The 19400-nt window shown below is 43.0% G+C and overlaps 1 protein-coding gene across 2 annotated transcripts in view; it reads right to left on the bottom strand.

Annotated features, from left to right (window-relative positions):
• Positions 1–19400, bottom strand: part of ephb1 (EPH receptor B1) — a 197900-nt gene that overhangs the window by 14079 nt on the left and 164421 nt on the right. For both annotated transcript variants that reach the window (XM_066709787.1, XM_066709788.1), the window contains exons 10-13: positions 17950–18072; positions 17365–17612; positions 12805–13020; positions 1444–1593 (exon numbers count right to left, since the gene is read on the bottom strand). In XM_066709787.1, the coding sequence (XP_066565884.1) occupies positions 1444–1593; positions 12805–13020; positions 17365–17612; positions 17950–18072 (737 nt within the window). The remainder of the gene's footprint in view (positions 1–1443; positions 1594–12804; positions 13021–17364; positions 17613–17949; positions 18073–19400) is intronic.

The raw sequence follows: 19400 nt of genomic DNA, 5'->3' as shown, positions 1-19400 counted from the left end.
GTAGCAGACTTTTCTTCGAGTCCTGTGTAAGAGCAACTCTCTCGTCAGATAAAGCCAAGGGCAGTTAGATATTGACGGACCGAAGCATCTGCACTTCAGAGTTTTGTTCAGGACATGTTGTTGGGTGTAGACTAGACTCAAATCATCACGTACGGTTCCATCTGAGGAAACGGCTCAAGTGCTTCTCAATTTGCATCTAAATTAGTGTAATTGAGTTCCGTGGCTGATTGGGTTTGCGGTGCTTCGTTTTCAAGACCTCTCTGACCTCTCACACAGTCAGTCACTCATTTGCATGAATGTTGGATTTGAATGCTAGATAACAACACATCCCATCCCCATTTTTCTTCCCAATATTCCTGTCAACGTGAATAAAACCCTGATAGTGAAATCAGGCTCTAAAATAGAGATGACAGAATTGGACACATCCTTCAAGGTACTTTTTTTTTTATACCAAGATGCAACAAGTGCTCTTGGTGACACTTAAAGCATGTCCGCAACCAGAGACATCGATTTATATGTTGTTATGTTTTTCTAGATTTGAATCCCTTTTTCTCAGATCTAATTATTATTTTGAGAAATTACTGTTATCAGACGAGTGAGACTGATATTGTCAGTGTAAATATAAGGGTTGCTGCTGGAGTTCTTTTCAATTACAACACACCGATTATGTCACAATGTATGTATTTGTCCCTATGCCGATGGTGTATGTGTATAAAGGATTACAAAAGGCAGACGCTGGTAAAGGGATCTTAAAGAATAGGCCTATAAATATTGGATTTGCCGGCACTGTACAAGGAACACCATGGAGACATATTACTCCTAAATGAGATGATCTGGAACGCAGACTGCCTCCATTAAGTATTTGCAGACATGCTGTACAAATAGTAATTGGAACTCCGGAATATATTAAAGACAGTAATCAGAGAATGCTAATTCATCGTTCTAATCTATCTACCATGGAACACAATTCTCCAAAATGCGTCGAACTATAGAGAGAGACGCACGCAACACAGAGAGACAACAGCAGGCACTGTAAGAAAACCTGCCAGCCCTCGCTGACAACAATCAGTCCAAGTGATTGAAACATCTGCTTAATTGGCCTGGTTCTGTCGGAGAATGTTTTGAGCAGAAATTATGTGTTATGGGGAACTGGCGCGGTTTGTTAAAAAGGCTCTTGTTTCTCAGCTCTGGAGGCATGTTTTGATTCCCCAGGGGGTCACGGGGAAAAGTGAGTTCTGATTCTTCTGAAGAGTTGCTAACCGAGTGGGGAAAAAACAAGAGTGACGCTCCTAACAGTTTAAATGGACATATGTGAACCCAAAACATGTGAAAGCAAAGTGTTTTTTTCTAAAGTCAAAGGAAACCTTCGGGGGAAAAAAATGGTTATGAGAAACACCAAAGAACACAATCACTCCAACTCCAACTCCAAATACTCCGACTCACGTCCTGGTTGGACATGTCCCAGTAGGGTCTCTCTCCGAAGGACATCACCTCCCACATCACGATGCCGTAGCTCCACACATCGCTGGCGGAGGTGAACTTCCTGTAGGCGATGGCTTCGGGAGCCGTCCATCGCACTGGGATCTTCCCGCCCTGCAACGGCAAAGAGCAGACCAGTGTCATCACCTCAGCGGTTTTCCTCAGGGCAACACGGCATTCTCTGGCAAAACAGGACTTCTGGCCTGTCTTTCCTCCACAGTCTTATCATTTAAAACCACTGTTAGATATTATAGTTGGAAAATATTGCTGAGGAGTCTATGTCAACTTAAAACCCTGCCAGTGAAATGTAGCCCCAGAATGGCTCTGAAATAAAGATGACAGAATTGGACACATCCTTCAGGGTACCTTTTTTTTTTTTAATTACACCTGCCTTTATTAACAATTGATTTAAATTAAAGGATATTCCCAGCGCACCCAGCTTCCCGAAAAGTAATGGGCAAGTCTTGGTAGATTTCATTGTGCCATCATCATCAATAAACTATAGATACAGAGACGCAACAAGTGCTCTTGGTGACACTTAAAGCATGTCCGCAACCAGAGACATCGATTTATATATTGTTATGTTTTTCTAGATTTGAATCCCTATTTCTCAGATCTAATTATTATTTTGAGAGATTATCAGGGCGACATGGAACAACACATAGATATGATAGATATATAGATCGATAGATATAAATGGTGTAAGTGACTCTTTACTCTGTTTACACCTAAGCCCATGACAATCTAGTGAGTTCCACACGCTCCACTGCTGCACAGGCTGCCGTTCAGACCCTGATGGGCCAGGCTCTCCGAGCAGTTGGGTCCCAGTCCGTGTTAATTAGGTAAGCGTAACGAACTATCCGGCTGTTCGGGGTGACGCCTCGCTGCAGCCTGATCGATCTCCAGTGCTTTTTATACAGAAGCGCGGGGGCATTTTGACAGGGCTTCAGCAGCGTTTCACCTTTCACACTTCGATCGGCGCCAATTCCCCCCTCGCGGTTCGACGCTGAGGGGAAAACGTGGGATAAGTGCAGTGTGTGGCGGATGTACGATTCAAACTGATGAGGATGTGGGTATGGTTCGTTTAGGACCTGCTGGGACCCTGGAGTGATTTACTGTGTTTGCAGGAGGAATGAGCTCTTAATAAGTGCCAGTAATTTAAACTTGTATGCTTTAAGATAAACCTGACTTCTGTGCACCTGTTATGTGGTTTTCATGCAGTCCTTTTTGTGTATAATCTCTCTCTCTCTCTTTCTCTCAAACTTCATAATTATCCCTCTGACCCCCACACATTACAATTAACTTCTTCAGATAACTTTAATCAGAACAGCTGGACGGATATCTCGAGATGTGTTAGCAAGTTGAGACTTTCTGTTGCTTTAATACAGTTTTCTTACAAGAGCGCAGTATACTGAGCAAAAAGTCTCCAGGTAACTTTGTGAAGAAATCCGTATTGCCACGATCCATCACATTTCAAAGTGTTCCTCAGTTCCAAATCCAAGCTTCCTTTCTTTTGTGAGCATCACAAGCTAGAGGTAAGGAAGAAAACAACAACCTTTTACCGCTTTGGTTAAAGTGTTAAAGACAGCTGCATCTGAAGAAGCCATCCTCGGGAGAGATTTCGAGTGATCAATTATTTAAAGTCTTGTTTATGAAGAATCAATGGGTTTCAGACCCTGCTCTTGCAAAACATCTTGCTGCTACAGAAGGTTTTATGTCTGTGTGTTTTGTATTGTGCTTCACCTCGGCACTTAGTCTTACTGCCGTTATGCGATACCTTTCCACATCTTGCCCCGGGACCGCGCCAAAACGAGGCTCACCATACAGGAGGAGGGTAGCAGACGGGTGGGACTGTAAACCGAGTCTTTTCGAAACTAATAACATTTGTATGGCTGGCTGGTCTAAGGCTGCTATGCAGATCTTCAATAATTAACGCTGTGGGGGGAAGGCAGCCAAATTCCCGTTTAATAAAGCAAATTGCTGAAATGCGAAGGCAAACAAAGCCAAGCCAGATATATAATGAAAAGTGTTCCATTTTTTAATAACTCAGTAGAAAAGCGTTTACCCCCGGGAAACTGGCACTGCACAACCAGAAAACTAAAAATGCTGATACAATTAAACTAATATCAACAAAGCCACAATCACTTTGGGAAAGCTAGACCTGTTCCCCCAGACAAACGGACAACCAGCAGACCTCACTGTCCATCACATACACATTTGCCAGAATAGGCCGACAGACGTGCCATTTCCTCTCATGACACGTAGCTGTCTTTGTCAGCCAGCTCATGAGCCGCGCACATCAAACTAATTTCCATCCAAACAGCATTCAGTGTAAATCTTCAGGGAATACCGTGTGCGGGAACAATAATCCGGAGACGCGACAGGAACATGCGTCTTCGTATGTCAGGCGGCACTGGAACATGAAACGGCGTTGAGCGATAGAATATGCATCTTGCCAGGAACAAGATAAAAAAACATTCCTGAGAAGGATGCGGGTTTACTCCGCCGCCCGCAGGGTCACCTTGATTAGAACGCGTAAGTCTCCGTGAAAGCGCTCGCGAAGAGAGCCATAAATAATACGAATGCGTTTTTTCTGCGTCAGGTGATTGACGGCCCTGGAGAGGATCGGCTTGGAATTGCCTGGCTGCTGCTGGCAGGTTAAAAGCAATCATCGTAATGTCTTTGCAATGGTGCCGAGGGACAGGAGTGCCGTACACACACAGCTGTCACACCTCTGGGGTTGACTGTGGACACGAAACACATGGGCAGGGATCGACAATCGTTTTTTCAGTGTTATAAGCAACACCTTACACAATCTCGTCTCAGTGTCTCTGTGTGTGTCTTTGTCTCTCTGTGTCTCTGTCTCTGTCTGTCTGTGTCTCTGTCTCTGTCTCTCTGTGTGTGTCTGTCTGTCTCTCTCTGTCTGTGTCTGTGTCTCTCTATCTCTCTCTCTGTGTGTCTGTCTGTCTCTCTGTTTGTCTGTCTCTGTCTCCGTCTCTATCTATAAAGTCCAAATCGAGATCCAAAGCCGTGGTCGTATGCCATAAAAGTGGGGTGTTGCCGTAAACATGGACCATCGCCCTATCCTGGTTAATTAGCCAAATCCGGTTCTCAAACATTCAAGACAGGCTGTGCTGTTGTGTTTCGTAGGCTTGTATTCTCCCTGCGGTTGAATGTGTCCTCATATAGCCGTCACAATATGTATATACACACACTGATGATAATTATAATCAACTAGCATTTTCATGATACTTTTAAAATTAATACACAGCCGTATTCACACAGAACACGCAGTATCCGAGTCAGCGCAGATGACACATTTCTTGTCCTCAATTTAACATTTACACAGAGCAATTATGCAGATTTGGTCTGCAATGTGGCAGAGCACGCTCATCCACAGGAGGTTAGGGCTGTAATATTTTGTACGAACCGAATATTCAGAAAACCAACAACACAAAATTCACACGCAATTAAAGAAAGTAAAAGTGGAGGAAAACAAGCAAAACACAAACTGACACGACCTGGCAGACTTTTGTGTTTCCCTATTTCTGATTCAAAATGATATAGCCAATGGATTAACTAAAATGCAAGGCTGTGTGTTTGATATTGCCTAGGTGCTGTTAATGATGAAGATATAAGAAGACAAACCTACTGGCTTTTGAAAATGGGGGTGTTTCTAGATACCTTGAAAGATCGGTTGATTCCTAACATCTCATATTAAATGATTTGGTTTGGAATGTCTACTGTTGCTAGTCTGACACTGTAAGTAGTACCTTGAACACACAAAGCAGTGTGTTTGCTTGCATTGCAAAGGTTGTGCAGCGCAGTGAAAGTAATACCACAGACAGCAATTTGCTTCCATGTAAACATGCCTATAAATCAATACATTTCTACACTCATCGAGTCGAAGCCAGACATTTCAGACTGGAAGAACATTAATCTGCTTACAAATGCAATGGATGTTTTGTTTGTTTGTTTGTATTATTTAAGGTTTTATTATTTCGTGAAAGCTGTTTGGAAAAGGGGCTACAGATGTAACCAAGAGGCTTGTGCACTGAGACACACAAATGAAATATTAGTGTACAATTATAAAACGTCATTTGTCTGAATTTATGTCACTCTTAATTTGGCACTGGGCTTCTCTATTGTTATTAATCCTGACCAGCTGTAGCACCGGATTTGTACATTTGTGTGTGTAAATAGTAATACTTCTGTACATGTCTAGCAGAACTGCTTAAAGCAATATCATTGTTTGCACTTGAATTAACCCATGACAACAATCGTATTATTGGGTAGAAAATATTCATGATGAAGTTAAAATGACCTTCAGGCACATTGCAGATAAAATATGTAAAAATCATCGAATTAATAGCATAATGGAGTCTAAATATATACATTTGATAATGGTTAAATAAGAACCCTTTTACCTTCTGAAAAAAAAAGTATCACTTTTCCAGGGCCACTTTAATCTATTCAGAAAGGGATTCGGACAAATGTGAAAATGCACTTACTATGCTAAGAGGTTCAGCTCAGGTGGCAATTTGGATGGTGGCAAGTTTTCAGCAGTTCATATTGGAAATGCTGAGATGACTTTTTCCTGACTCACGTTGGAAGCACAGTCTCTGGCTCTGTTGTGCGATTGAACTTGCCAGCCAACACAGTACTCACTGTTTTACACAAGCAGAGACACTCAAAGCAAGCCTGCAAATCAACACACAACAGACAGGTGACATGTTTATGTTTCCTTCCATCTAATGATGCACTGTGCCAAGAGTCCAAATGCACATTGTGTTATATTTTCACTGTAATGTGAGTTTATTTAACTCTTTCATGCTGCATCCATTGACCAATTACCTGTAATGACTTTGACCTATAACTGGAAGCAGTTATGATTACAACTTCCCTTTGCTCTGCCAATATAAGAGACAGCCGAGCTAGTAGTGTATCATTAGAAAGCGGAGACCTTGATGCTTTTAAATGATGGATCATTTCAGCCCTAAGAAGCTACTGGCAGTGCTGGTGTGTGTGTGACTTTGACACATCATTGGCTAACCCTAGCAATGTTCAGCCAATCACGTGTCCATTCCCAGGCCAGGTAACTGTTATTGGGGCAGAGGAACGGCTTGACAGCTCCACAGCCTGCCATCAGATGTTTCACAGTCTCTGCAAAGTGACCGAAAAAGCTCAGTTAATCAACCCGTGCCACGTTGGGATTTTAACAGAACACAGCGTAACACTGGAGAATCACCTTGCTCTGCATTAAGCACCTATTTTTAACCACCATACAAGACCGCCGTCACACGTAGGTGCGCCGTGTAATCCGGGGGGAATTCCCGGGGCTGTTCAAACGAGCTAATTAAAACAAGCGCTGGCTAATTCCAGCAGGACGCCACACGATCGGAAATGGTTCATTTGTCCCCGTATTTTACATTTTAATTTAAATTATGAAGATTATTTTACACTTTACTGCGTATGATAAGGAATTAATCTAGCGTTCACTTTCTTAGATTGATCCAAGTAGGATGCTTTTTAAAACTGGTATATTCTGATGAACACAGACATAGGGGTATAATCAATGTCCTGCACTTAAAGTAATCCAATGGCACGTCCCCAGAAATAAATGATTGGCAGATAGAGTAAGTCAGGTGAAATGAATTAGGAGTATGCTTGAAAAAGCCACTTTGCTGGGGTAGAATTTAAACCACTTCTCTAATAGCAGCAGGTGACCAAAGCATTAGCTGCATAAAATTAGCTGCTGCGATACACTTCAGTTTACCACCCCGAATCATGAAGGATGTCACTGTATTCAGCGAAATTCAAACCAAATTATCTACCTAGGACATTTGAATGAAGACGCGACATTCAAGAAGCCAAATGGAGAGTTTATGGTTCAAGGTACCAAAAGCAGATGACTGCACTTGTTTTTGTATTTGGGAAATCCATGGAGACAAATATTTATATTAAAAATGAGAGAGTTTTGAGAGAAATTGTTTATAGAAAATACAGCACTACTGGATCACAGAGCAAGTGAACTGTTTATAGTGTCATCCCAGGCCTGTACCTTGTGGTTACTCCACTAAATATATATTATTAGAAGTTTCCCACCAGCATTAACATGTCTGACAGTTAATCTTGGTCAAAGAACAATATATCTCTGATACATTAATTAGAGACTTCATAGATATGGCTCCAATCAACATTTGGCTCAGTTATTAACTCAGTTAAAATAGATCAGGTAAACCCGATTGGCCTTAAACTTCTCTCTAAAAAATATTTAGCTGTGAATATTTCCTTTAATTAAGGCAGAGAAATGTTTTGCTTGTTGGTTTTGCCGGAAGAAACCCTTGCAAACATTCGTAGAGCAATCATTCTGCAGAAACACAGGCTACACATACATATTCAATTTCATAAAGAACAACACGGATACAGAACATATTAATGGGAATTCTGCGGTTTGCTTTTGCTTTGTATTTATAATACGACTCCTGTCCTTCTCAAGGTCACTATTACGCCGTGGCAGATGGGAGCGGACTGGATTGTAACCCACAGAAGTGCGAAAAGAAACTTGAAATTAGAAGACTGAATCGGGGAGTGAAAAAAATCTATGATATTTCCCATTTCAATATAATAAGCCGAGTAAATCTCATTAAGTGAAAAGAGCCTGCTTCCCCCCATCCTATTGCAACTAGTTTTCTTTTCCATTTGAAACACCAGTGGACCAGCTAGTCTTGTAATAGGAGCTGCCAGGCAATGCGCCAGGTGCATTTCTTTTGGCCCGCTGACGAATTGTAGGGATTTTTCTCCCGTTATCTCCACTCTAACATCCCCAGTGTGGACGGGAGGAGACCTGATCGAAATTGACAGGCTTGTTTATCCTGCAGACATATACCTTTCCCCCAAAGCAATATTTCTGGCTGCTGAGCCTTTTACTGGGGACCTATTGGCCTTGCTAGTGTGGTTAGATAGCAAGAGAGCAGTGCTGAGACGGATCTCAACAGCAAGCGTTGTTCACATTATTGTTATTATTTAACCAGGGTCTAGCTAATTCGATTCAGTTCAATTCAAATGTGTCTTTATTAGCACAGCGATGGTTTGTTTTGCCTAAGCACTTGCATGGCATAAACAGGAACAGTTATTAATAAAACATGGAGTAAAGCCACGACTGAATACAAAAGAATGACTGAGGAAGATTTTTATATATGTATGTATTATTTAGTAGTATTATTCTTTCTTACTTGGCAGATGCCCATATCCAGGGCGACGTACACTTTACACAAGCATTACAAACGTGCGGTAATCTATAATGCATGTACGTGTCCAGTTATTTATTCATCTGCCCTCTTTATCCAAGGCTACTTAAAGGTTACTGGATGATGCGAGGTGTACAGAGGTAATTGGCATGTGGTGAGTGGGAATACACACTGACCTGCTCTCTCTAGACAAGGAGACATGTTTCTAGTAACACAAGTGCAGGGATGTTGTACACATCCTCTGGAAGCCGAACCTCTGACCCGCACACACAAACACACATGCTGTACAACTGGTCCACAGAGAGCGGTGATGCAAACCCACATGGCAAAATCCTCACCACGTCGGAAATATTACTGAAATCCAAAGAAAGGTTCTGTGAATTGGAAGTAAAGCCCAAATGCTGACGCATAATAGTTCTACTTGTGTTTAGGTACAATACTTTAAAAACAATCAGTGAAAACACAACAAATCGCACAAGACCGCAGTTGAAAGAATGCCAAGTGGGTCAGAGATGCTGTATAAAAGGACCTTGTTCTGAGCTTTCACTTCTAACCGGGCTTTCAGCCTCACTCAGCATCATCCAGAAGAGCTAAATAAAGGACTGAAAGCTTTTTTTCCCCAGCCATGGTCTGTTTGTCTTGCCAGCGACCCATCTGGCTCGGCGGTTCTGCTCAGGTGAGAGACGTTATAAATAAGGAACAGAAATAAATAAATAAAAATAGCTATGCCGCGGCGGCTGAGGATAGATGGGGGCCGAGATAATGGCATTGCAGCGCGCCGTGAAACTCCCTGCCAGCGTAACTGATCATTTCAAAAATCAATTACGGACTGCGCCAGCCGCGGCCCACCTCGGTATCGCTCTCGGACGCGGTGCATGTTTAATAATGCCACCCCCCTGCATTCAGAATGGATTTGAACCGAGGGGTTAATGAAATGCAATTAAGTGGCATATCGAAGGCCTTATGGACTGCTTGCTAGCAATTTAATAGGGATAAAGGAAAGAAAAGGAGAGGGGAGTCGTGTACCGGGCAGGTCTGGCTGTAAATAAATCATGCCGTGTCAGTGTGATTTAATTTGCCTGATTCCCCGGCCTTGCCCACTTTGGTGGCCTTGCTCCGCGCTTGCCCTCTCCATACTATAACGTGTGAGGGGTGCCGTGCCGGTAGAGACATTGCCTGGAGCTTAATTAACAGCCACACGTGATCTCAAGGACCCCGTCTTTGTCTGTCTGGAAAATGATGAGCAGATTCGCCATTAGATCACACCTCAGATTCTCCAGCAACTCCGTGGAGAAGGACGGATGCATGGGAATGGCTAATGAGCACAGAAGGGGGTTCTTCCCAGTGAGGGAGACACCTTCAGAAACTCAAATAGCTTTCTTTCAACTGCAGGAATAATTCAGAACGGAGTAACGTCTATAGATACAGCCCAAGGTTAGGGCTTCGAATTCAGTGGAAGCCACACTGAGGTGTGGACGGTGTCTTAACGTGTCCAAGGCCATCTGAAAGACCCCTGACCTCCGTGTAAGAGAGAGAGAGAGGCAGCCGAAACCAGACAGAGTGGGGAGAAGGAGGCACATGCTTATATTATTTCAAAATGCATTCTTAATAACTCTCGTAGACAACGGGGCTGGGTGTCAACTGTAAATTACACTCACTGGACGGGTAATTACAACTGCTTTGAAGGATTTCAGATTTATTAAAATGATGGCAGCATAGCTCTCCAATAAATAACGATCGACTCTGTTCCGATGCCAAACTAAACACGTCGGCCTTTAGCACTGCAGGCCAGTAGTTTGATTGCTCTCACGTGTGTGTTGTAATGCCACACACAATCATGTAATGAGATGCCATGTTTGGGAATATTGTCACGGACGTATGAAATATCATATGGACGGAAAACGCTGCGGACAATTCTAGTCTCTGGCTAAATCTCATAACACCAAACTGCATTATAACAACAGAGACAAAATTATGATTCTGAAATCAGGCAGCAGGTGAACATGTTTGATACTTTACAAGGTTTTCTTTTGGTTCCACAGAAACAACAAAAGATCAATAAACCCCTTTGAAAAAGAAAACACTTCTGTATACATGCAATATTAGAGGAGGATTAGAGATTTTCCATTTCCCCATGTGTGTACGAATTAATGACACAAGAACACAGTAAACGGTTGTTATCTTCAAAACCATCCTAATGCAAAGGTTTACTTCGGGCTCTACGCTATGAAGCGCTAAGTGGATTTGAACCCAGTCTCGCCTCATAGACATCACAGAGTTTGGCAGATACCTCCCATTACTGCAGACTGCTGGAAGGTATTTTGTATACGAAGCTCGGCACTCTTTGTATATCTCTGTACTGTAAAGAATTGTGGAGTTTACAGTCTTGGGGCATCGAGGCCATGTTAGTGGATTCCTCTACACTTGGCGCAGACTGCGGGGCTTTTTTCATCTTCTCTCCGCTGGAAGACTTTCCTGGGTCTCACAGAGCGAGGGGTGCTGGAATTGCACCCAACTTATTTTTTTTAGATGTTCACTTGAGCTGGTGGTTGAGTCTCAAGACACGAGCAAAAACGTTTTTGTGTCTGAGGCTGTGGAATCTGGAGGGATGCTGGGAAGGCAGCCAACACAGGCATCGCCAGCCCAGATCCGCCGTGTCTGAGGACAGGCCACCATCATACATTATGCAAGATCAGTTTTCCGACTGGATGTCTAATAGCTTTCGAATAGCATGTCTATGCAATGTCTACATCCGCGCTAAAGATTACAGGCTGAAATGTCACGAGTATTGTCCTTTATCCTCTTATAATAGGACCTCCATCTGCAGTTATTAAACACAAAAAGGCACAATGCTGCAAACCTATTAATATACAACACACATTAGGCTTATGCAGTTCAGAATTGTGATTATTTAGGCTCATGTTTAATCTGCATAATTGAACAGTATATTTTTCCGAGAGACATATCCGCTCGGTGAGTCAATTTAGCGGGCGTCCGCCAACAATTAAACTTTCGTAAGTCTAACTGAATTTCTTAATTTGTTTACGGGCTGCAGCTATGATTAGGATGCAATTAAGGCGGCACAGACAGGCCTCTGCACAGATCTCCGGAAAGGGGCTCTCTCGATTAACACACACCGAGGGGTGATCTTATCATAGCCGCCGCCAAGCTTGAGGAGACGAATTGCGGGATTGATTCCTCCACTGCTAAATGGAGATGTGACTTAATTGCAGCTCAATAATCATGGCATAGGCCTACACATAAATTTGAGCGTACAAGGCACATACAAGCAGCGATACGGGGGGGTGACAAGCACGTCGACAATAAATAACACAAGCAGCGTGTTAGTTATGCTCCGATGCTGAAATCACTGGTTGGGGAATAACTTACCTGCTGTTTGCAAACTCAACCGGGGAGGAAGTGCTAGGTTAACATAGTCTATTTTATTTGCATTTTTCCCACAGAAATCAGACCTGCTGTAAACCCACCCTCTGCATCAGAAACAGCACTTCCCTGCACTGGATAATTACAGCACACAGGGCCAAGCGCATGCTGCCCAGTTTGTGAGGAATTGTGGGTATGTTTCAATATGTCTGGGAGGTAATTACGTTCTAAATGGGGTGCAGCAGAGCCGATAGGAAGCCACACAACTTTACCTTCCAATTAATACATATCCCATCAACCGGAAAACATGGCAGCACGCACGCACCGGGAAGATCAATCTGATATTTCTCCCCCTTATTATTTTAATTATTATTCTGGTAACACAGCTAGCAGGATTCGGTGCAAATCTCGGGTTTTACATATTGGATTAATCAACCTTTCTGTAACAGGAGAAAAAAGTAATCCAAGTTGGGTATGAAAAAACTAAACACTCAACACTTTAAAGACCTAAATAACTGCTTAGTGATTCTACGTGCGTTTGGTTGTTTCTCCCAGTGGGGCTCTGGCTCTATCTGATATTTACCTTTTCACCGCAAATGGTCACAATTTAGGGTTATAGTAAAACTATATACTTGTATTTATTATGATTCAGATGATTGAACTCTGAGTACAAGCCTGAGGGGGAACTCACCAGGGAGCTGGTGTATGTGGGGTCGGAGGTGTCGTCCTGCAGGTAGCGTGAAAGGCCGAAGTCGGACACCTTGCACACCAGGTTGCTGTTGACCAGGATGTTGCGGGCGGCCAGGTCCCTGTGGACATAGTTCATCTCCGCCAGGTACTTCATCCCGGCCGCAATGCCACGCATCATCCCCACCAGTTGGATCACGGTGAATTGCCCGTCGTTTTGCTGTCAGGGTGAAGAAAAGGCAATTAATTAATCACACAAAAAACAACAACATATACAACACGAAATGTTTTGAAGCTGGGTTTGAAGCATCTATGTTTTTATCCACAAAATAAAAGCCGTAGTACGCTGTCCTGGTGAAGTGTATTTATTTATTTATCTAACATATATTAAAAGGAAATGTATGCCTTAACAAGGAGAAAGGCATCGTGGCTAGGAAAAGTGGGGTAATGTGCTGAAATATATGCTGGGTAATTTTAGCACGGGCCTCGAGCTGGAACACACAGTCGGCGCTGGCCTGTGAAGTTTAGCCAGACCTGTGTCCTGTGGGACGCGGTTCACCTACATTTCCACAGCTTAGCAGTGCATTTTCTATCAGAGCTTTTACTGTAAATTCAGAGAAGGACAATATCAAGGTACGGACCTTTTCTGTTTCAGTTTATATAGTTTTCATGCGTTTCGATGAAAATGTTGCCTTTTCTACTACTTTCTGTCTTCTGTAACCTACTTTTTCCTGTCCTGTCTTCCATTTGTTTTCTTTTTTTGAATGCAGAGTGACTCCATGGAGATGTTTCACCTGCTAGCCTTTAGGGGGCAGCACTGGCAGGCCACAGAGATCTGTATTGTCTTTGGGGGATTTGTTTGAGGGGCAGGTGTGAATTGTGTTGGATTGCTGGTGCCCTGGGTCACAGTGTTTCACGTGTGGAGCCCCGGCAGTACTGCATTCCCACACTGGAGAGAGATGGATCAGTAGTCTGTCGGACCACTAGTGAGACAGCTGTTGTTTCCTGAGGAGCTGAGAAGCGAGGGGCTAATGACAGAACACAACTTGTTTCTTTCATCCATTTTTTAAGAGCTTTAAAGTTATCTCCCTCAACTTCCTTCCTCAACCTCAGTGAGAGTTTCTGTTTATTCCACAGCTAGAAAGAGTTTATTGATGTATTTATTTGTTTTGTTTTGTTGTGAATATAAAGCACCGAGTTCCTCAGCCACTTCAGACTCCATTTTGCATATCTCATAAAGTATAGAGACATTTATAGTGATTTTTTGCCGATGTTGATCAGGGGGCGATTTCCCATATGTGTAGTGTTTACCTGAGCAAGTATGCAACAAGACCTTACTTTCCCACTGCAGCCTCTGCAAATATGCACATGTAAAGCTGCTTGAACTCCGCATACACTTACAAACACAAGGGCAATACAAATCAATTAAAACATTAGTCAAATGTGGTTTGCTTCAAAGCTGTTTTCCCAGGGAAGAGTTTCAAATAAGTGCCGGATCAAACTAGAGAGGAAACGGAGCCATAAAATGAAAGACTGGGCAGTGCATCGATTAGCTGGTATCTATTGACCTTCTCAGATAAAAATAACTAATCTGCGTTGGTGGGAAATGCTACAGGACATGATGCTCATCGCTTAAACATGATGCAATTTCCCAAGCAGATCTGCTAGTGCTGACGTTCTCCTTTGCCTCATATGCAATGAAGGTGTACACTGAGATCAGTGATACTGTGCTCTCCCATTACAAGACACTGGATCCTAAGGTATGTTTCCACACAACATGCTTTTCAGTCTTTTGACAGCAGGGGTGCCCAAACTCGGTCAGAATCTTTGGGTTTTCGTTCCAGATGAGCAACTACCAAATTAAACAAATGAATTACTGTCTACAGAGCGAGCTTAACGACTCTTCCCAGTTCTTACTAATTTAAAGAGAGCTGGACAATGGCACTCCAGGACCAGGTATAGGGACTCTTGCCCTAAAATGTTATGTTCCTACCCAAAAGATTCATGCTAACCTGCAACAGGCTTGCATTTCCCTCACATCTCTACTGTCTGTATGAAAAAGCCTGTGCAATCTGTTACAAAACGCCAGGTTAGCTTGTCCTGCTGGACTGAGTCACTTCTCTTTAAGAAAGATATCGCTGCTCTAGAGGCAGTTCAGAGGAGAGCAACCAGACTTATTCCAGGTCTGAAGGGAAAGTCCTACTGAGAGACTGAGGAACTGAACCTTTTCACCCTGGAACAGAGGAGACTACGTGGGGACTTGATCCAAGTCTTCAAAATCATTAAAAGGCATCAACCACGTCAAACCAGAGGAGATTTTCCAGATCAGCAGGGACACACGGACCCGGGGACACAAATGGAAATTGGGCTTCAAGGTATTCAAGACAGAAAACAGGAGACACTTATTCACACAGAGAGGCGTCACAATCTGAACAAACTCCCCAGCGATGTGGCTGAAGAGACAATTTGGGAACATTCAAAAACAGACTGGATAGGATCCTTGGATCACTTAGTTATTAATGGAAACCAAACAAGCACAATGGGTCGAATGGCCTCCTCTCGATCGTAAACTTTATGATACTTCCTCACTTCAGTTAGCTAGTCCCCCAGGCACCCAGCTGACTGATTTCTCACTCTAAGCCACAACACACCCACAGCTCCAGACACACACACACTGCTAATGCTCCGAGATCGCACTCCCGCTGACACCGTGACCTTGACATCTCTGTGACAGAATGGCCTTTGCATTGTACCGAAGTTGGCCACCACACAAAGGAAGGAAGCGGCAGAAGAGTTTGAAGGAGGGATTTCCCTCTTGGAGACTCTACGAGGCTGGGAGGCATGACCTTTTGAAAAACGACTGCTATAGCAGAAAGCACAGACAAGCCGGGGAATTGGGAGTGATCTCAGGGCCGGGAGTGAATGCAAAACAGAATCACAAACTAACTTAGATGAACAAACTACTAAAAGAGTGTCAAGCTGCAGTGCTGAGAGAGGGTTTGGGGGGCAACTGTGTTGAAGTAGGAAGACAAACCATTTTCAAACTGATCAGAAAAAATCTGAATTATAACATGATAGTAACTCAGTGGGCCCATGCCATTAGCTGATCAATTAATCAATTAGAGCAGAACATTAAGTCCATTGTCAGAAATTGTGTCTCATTCTTAGAAGACAACATTTGAACACTCTCTTTAATAACATATTTTTTATTGAAATACTCCTGGTGTGCTTAATCTATTACAACTAGGGAATCCAATCCCGGGCGCTTTTTTCAATCCAATTTCGGGATTGTTGTTTTTAAAATCCCGGGATCCCAGGATTAAAAAGAGCTTCCCAGATAACACACATATTATTACGTTGCTGCAACGTGGCAACATTGTGTATTACATTTTCAAATGTAGTAATAATTATAATGCAAGCAATGAAAACAACAAAACTAAGAGAATATTGTTTTCTTAAATAAATAAAAACGTTTTTATTTATGTATCACGTCATGGATCGAATTAAATGTTGAACAGATTGTTGTACTGCTATGTAGCCTAGATTCTTGCAGATGAGACGAACGCATTATTAGATGAACTATAATGTAGGCTATATACTACACTAATATATATAAAAGCCATCATGTACTAAGTCATGCTTTTATGTAACAATCAAGAACACATAGATAAGGCGTGAATTTAGAGAAATGCACATTTGCGCACAAAACAGCCACAAGCACTAGACTACTACTACTACACTAAAACATACACGGAGCAGTTAAATATACGATAGGCTTATGGTTTTTAGGTTTTGTTTATTATGTTTCTTAATACAGCAATTAAGGAAAAAAGAACCAAGAAAGCTAAAGTCAATTGTTTCTTTTAGACCATTGTGTATATTGTGTACAGAACACATGAGGCTAAAATGCGATTTCAGACTCCACGCTGGTTTGGCTGAGTTCACATCAGAAAGTTAATGTTAATTGCAGGTTCAGCCCCCATCCCATGCGCTTTCAAGAGGAACAATCTTTGTTGACGCAGTTATTATTATTATTTATTTATGTATTTATTAGCAGGCGCCCTTGTCCAGGGTGACTTACAAATGTTCATCAAACAGTGCTGCTGCTGCGGCGCTTACGCAGCTCATAAACTTCAGCTGCTCGTTTAAAGCTGCAGTCCGCTGGACCTCAGCAGTGCCTTCCTCTGCTGACTGGCTGAACTCAGGGTGAATCTGTGGGTGTCGTACTTCAGATTCACATTTTGAACAGATGACGAGCCTCTGTATTAATTCTTGCACATTTCTTTTATAAATAGCTTACAGCACAGAGTACAAGAACTACTGCACCATCACATTTTTCATTTTAGCCACAGTCCTGTGATCCCAGGTATTTCAGGTATTTTGGAAATAATCCAAATGTTCTTCTCATTTCTAAATATAAAAAGACATTCTACCTTTTATGAGACTGTCAATGAATAACTGCTATCTTCAGTGCAGTTTAAATGTATAAACACATGTATGTTGAGGAACTCACAGCAGTAAGCGGTCTTCAAGCCCATTAGATAACACAATAGCAAACACCCACCCTGAGGAAGGAGTCCAGGGCCCCGTTCTCCATGAACTCTGTGATGATCATGACGGGCCGGCTCTTGGTGACCACGCCCTCCAGACGGATGATGTTGGGGTGGTCGAACTGTCCCATGATGCTCGCTTCACTCAGGAAATCCCGCCTCTGCTTCTCGGAGTAGCCCGCTTTCAGCGTCTTGATGGCCACGTAGATCTCCCTCTTCCCTGGCAGCTTCAGACGGCCCTTATAAACCTCTCCAAACTCGCCTAGGAGACAAAAACGATGGTGTTGTCACAGACTTACAACCCCTACACACAATCCAGTATTAGAGGTTTACAGTAACCACCTCTGCCCCTGAGGTATGAAAGCTTCACTGGACCATTGTGACACTTACTGACTGAAGCTGAGGTGAACTAGAATTAAATTCACTTACACAAGCAACTTAGTCACACATAAATACGACTGTATATGCCACTGTAGTGGTCCACGCCTCTACTGAACTGAGGAGAGCAGCCTCAGTTGTTTGTTGGCTGTTTGTTGGCAGCTGTGCTACAGTGGAAAGGACGCCTACAAAGATCTAGTACTTTGATAACCGTGCCGTACCTGCGCCGATTACTTCCTCGATCTTCACACAGGACACATCGATTTCCTTGGCAAACTCACGGACAGCCTCGTTGGGGTCCTCATAGGTGAAGGGGTCAATGTAAATCTTCATCCCTGGAGAGCCTGAGAAGGAGATGGGTAGGAGATGTTCGTCAATCAACCAGTTCCAGTTTCCAAAAACATTTAACAGAATTTAAGTCATCACAAACCACACTGATAGGCTGTACAGTGTTTATAACAAGATAGGATGCAACAAAATAGCAGGATCTATAAATATTATCAATACGTGGTTTGATATACATAAGTATACAGTGAGGGAAAAAAGTATTTGATCCCCTGCTGATTTTGTACATTTGCCCACTGACAAAGAAATGATCAGTCTATAATTTTAATGGTAGGTGTATTTTAACAGTGAGAGACAGAATAAAAACAACAAAATCCAGAAAAACGCATTTCAAAAAAATTATAAATTAATTTGCATGTTAATGAGGGAAATAAGTATTTGACCCCTTCGGCTTAGTACTTGGTGGCAAAACCCTTGTTGGCAATCACAGAGGTCAGACGTTTCTTGTAGTTGGCCACCAGGTTTGCACACATCTCAGGAGGGATTTTGTCCCACTCCTCTTTGCAGATCCTCTCCAAGTCATTAATGTTTTGAGGTTGACGTTTGGCAACTCGAACCTTCAGCTCCCTCCACAGATTTTCTATGGGATTAAGGTCTGGAGACTGGCTAGGCCACTCCAGGACCTTAATGTGCTTCTTCTTGAGACACTCCTTTGTTGCCTTGGCTGTGTGTTTTGGGTCATTGTCATGCTGGAATACCCATCCACGACCCATTTTCAATGCCCTGGCTGAGGAAAGGAGGTTCTCACCCAAGATTTGACGGTACATGGCCCCGTCCATCGTCCCTTTGATGCGGTGCAGTTGTCCTGTCCCCTTAGCAGAAAAACACCCCCAAGCATAATGTTTCCACCTCCATGTTTGACGGTGGGGATGGTGTTCTTGGGGTCATTCCTCCTCCTCCAAACACGGCGAGTTGAGTTGATGCCAAAGAGCTCGATTTTGGTCTCATCTGACCACAACACTTTCACCCAGTTCTCCTCTGAATCATTCAGATGTTCATTGGCAAACTTCAGACGGGCCTGTACATGTGCTTTCTTGAGCAGGGGGACCTTGCGGGCGCTGCAGGATTTCAGTCCTTCACGGCGTAGTGCGTTACCAATTGTTTTCTTGTTGACTATGGTCCCAGCTGCCTTGAGATCATTAACAAGATCCTCCCGTGTAGTTCTGGGCTGATTCCTCACCGTTGAAACTCCACGAGGTGAGATCTTGCATGGAGCCCCAGACCGAGGGAGACTGACAGTTATTTTGTGTTTCTTCCATTTGCGAATAATCGCACCAACTGTTGTCACCTTCTCACCAAGCTGCTTGGCGATGGTCTTGTAGCCCAT

This window comes from Amia ocellicauda, chromosome 7 (assembly GCF_036373705.1).
Source record: "Amia ocellicauda isolate fAmiCal2 chromosome 7, fAmiCal2.hap1, whole genome shotgun sequence".
NCBI lineage: Eukaryota > Metazoa > Chordata > Actinopteri > Amiiformes > Amiidae > Amia > Amia ocellicauda.
The sequence above is the reverse complement of the archived record's forward strand: the minus strand, read 5'-3'. Positions and strand labels throughout refer to the sequence as shown.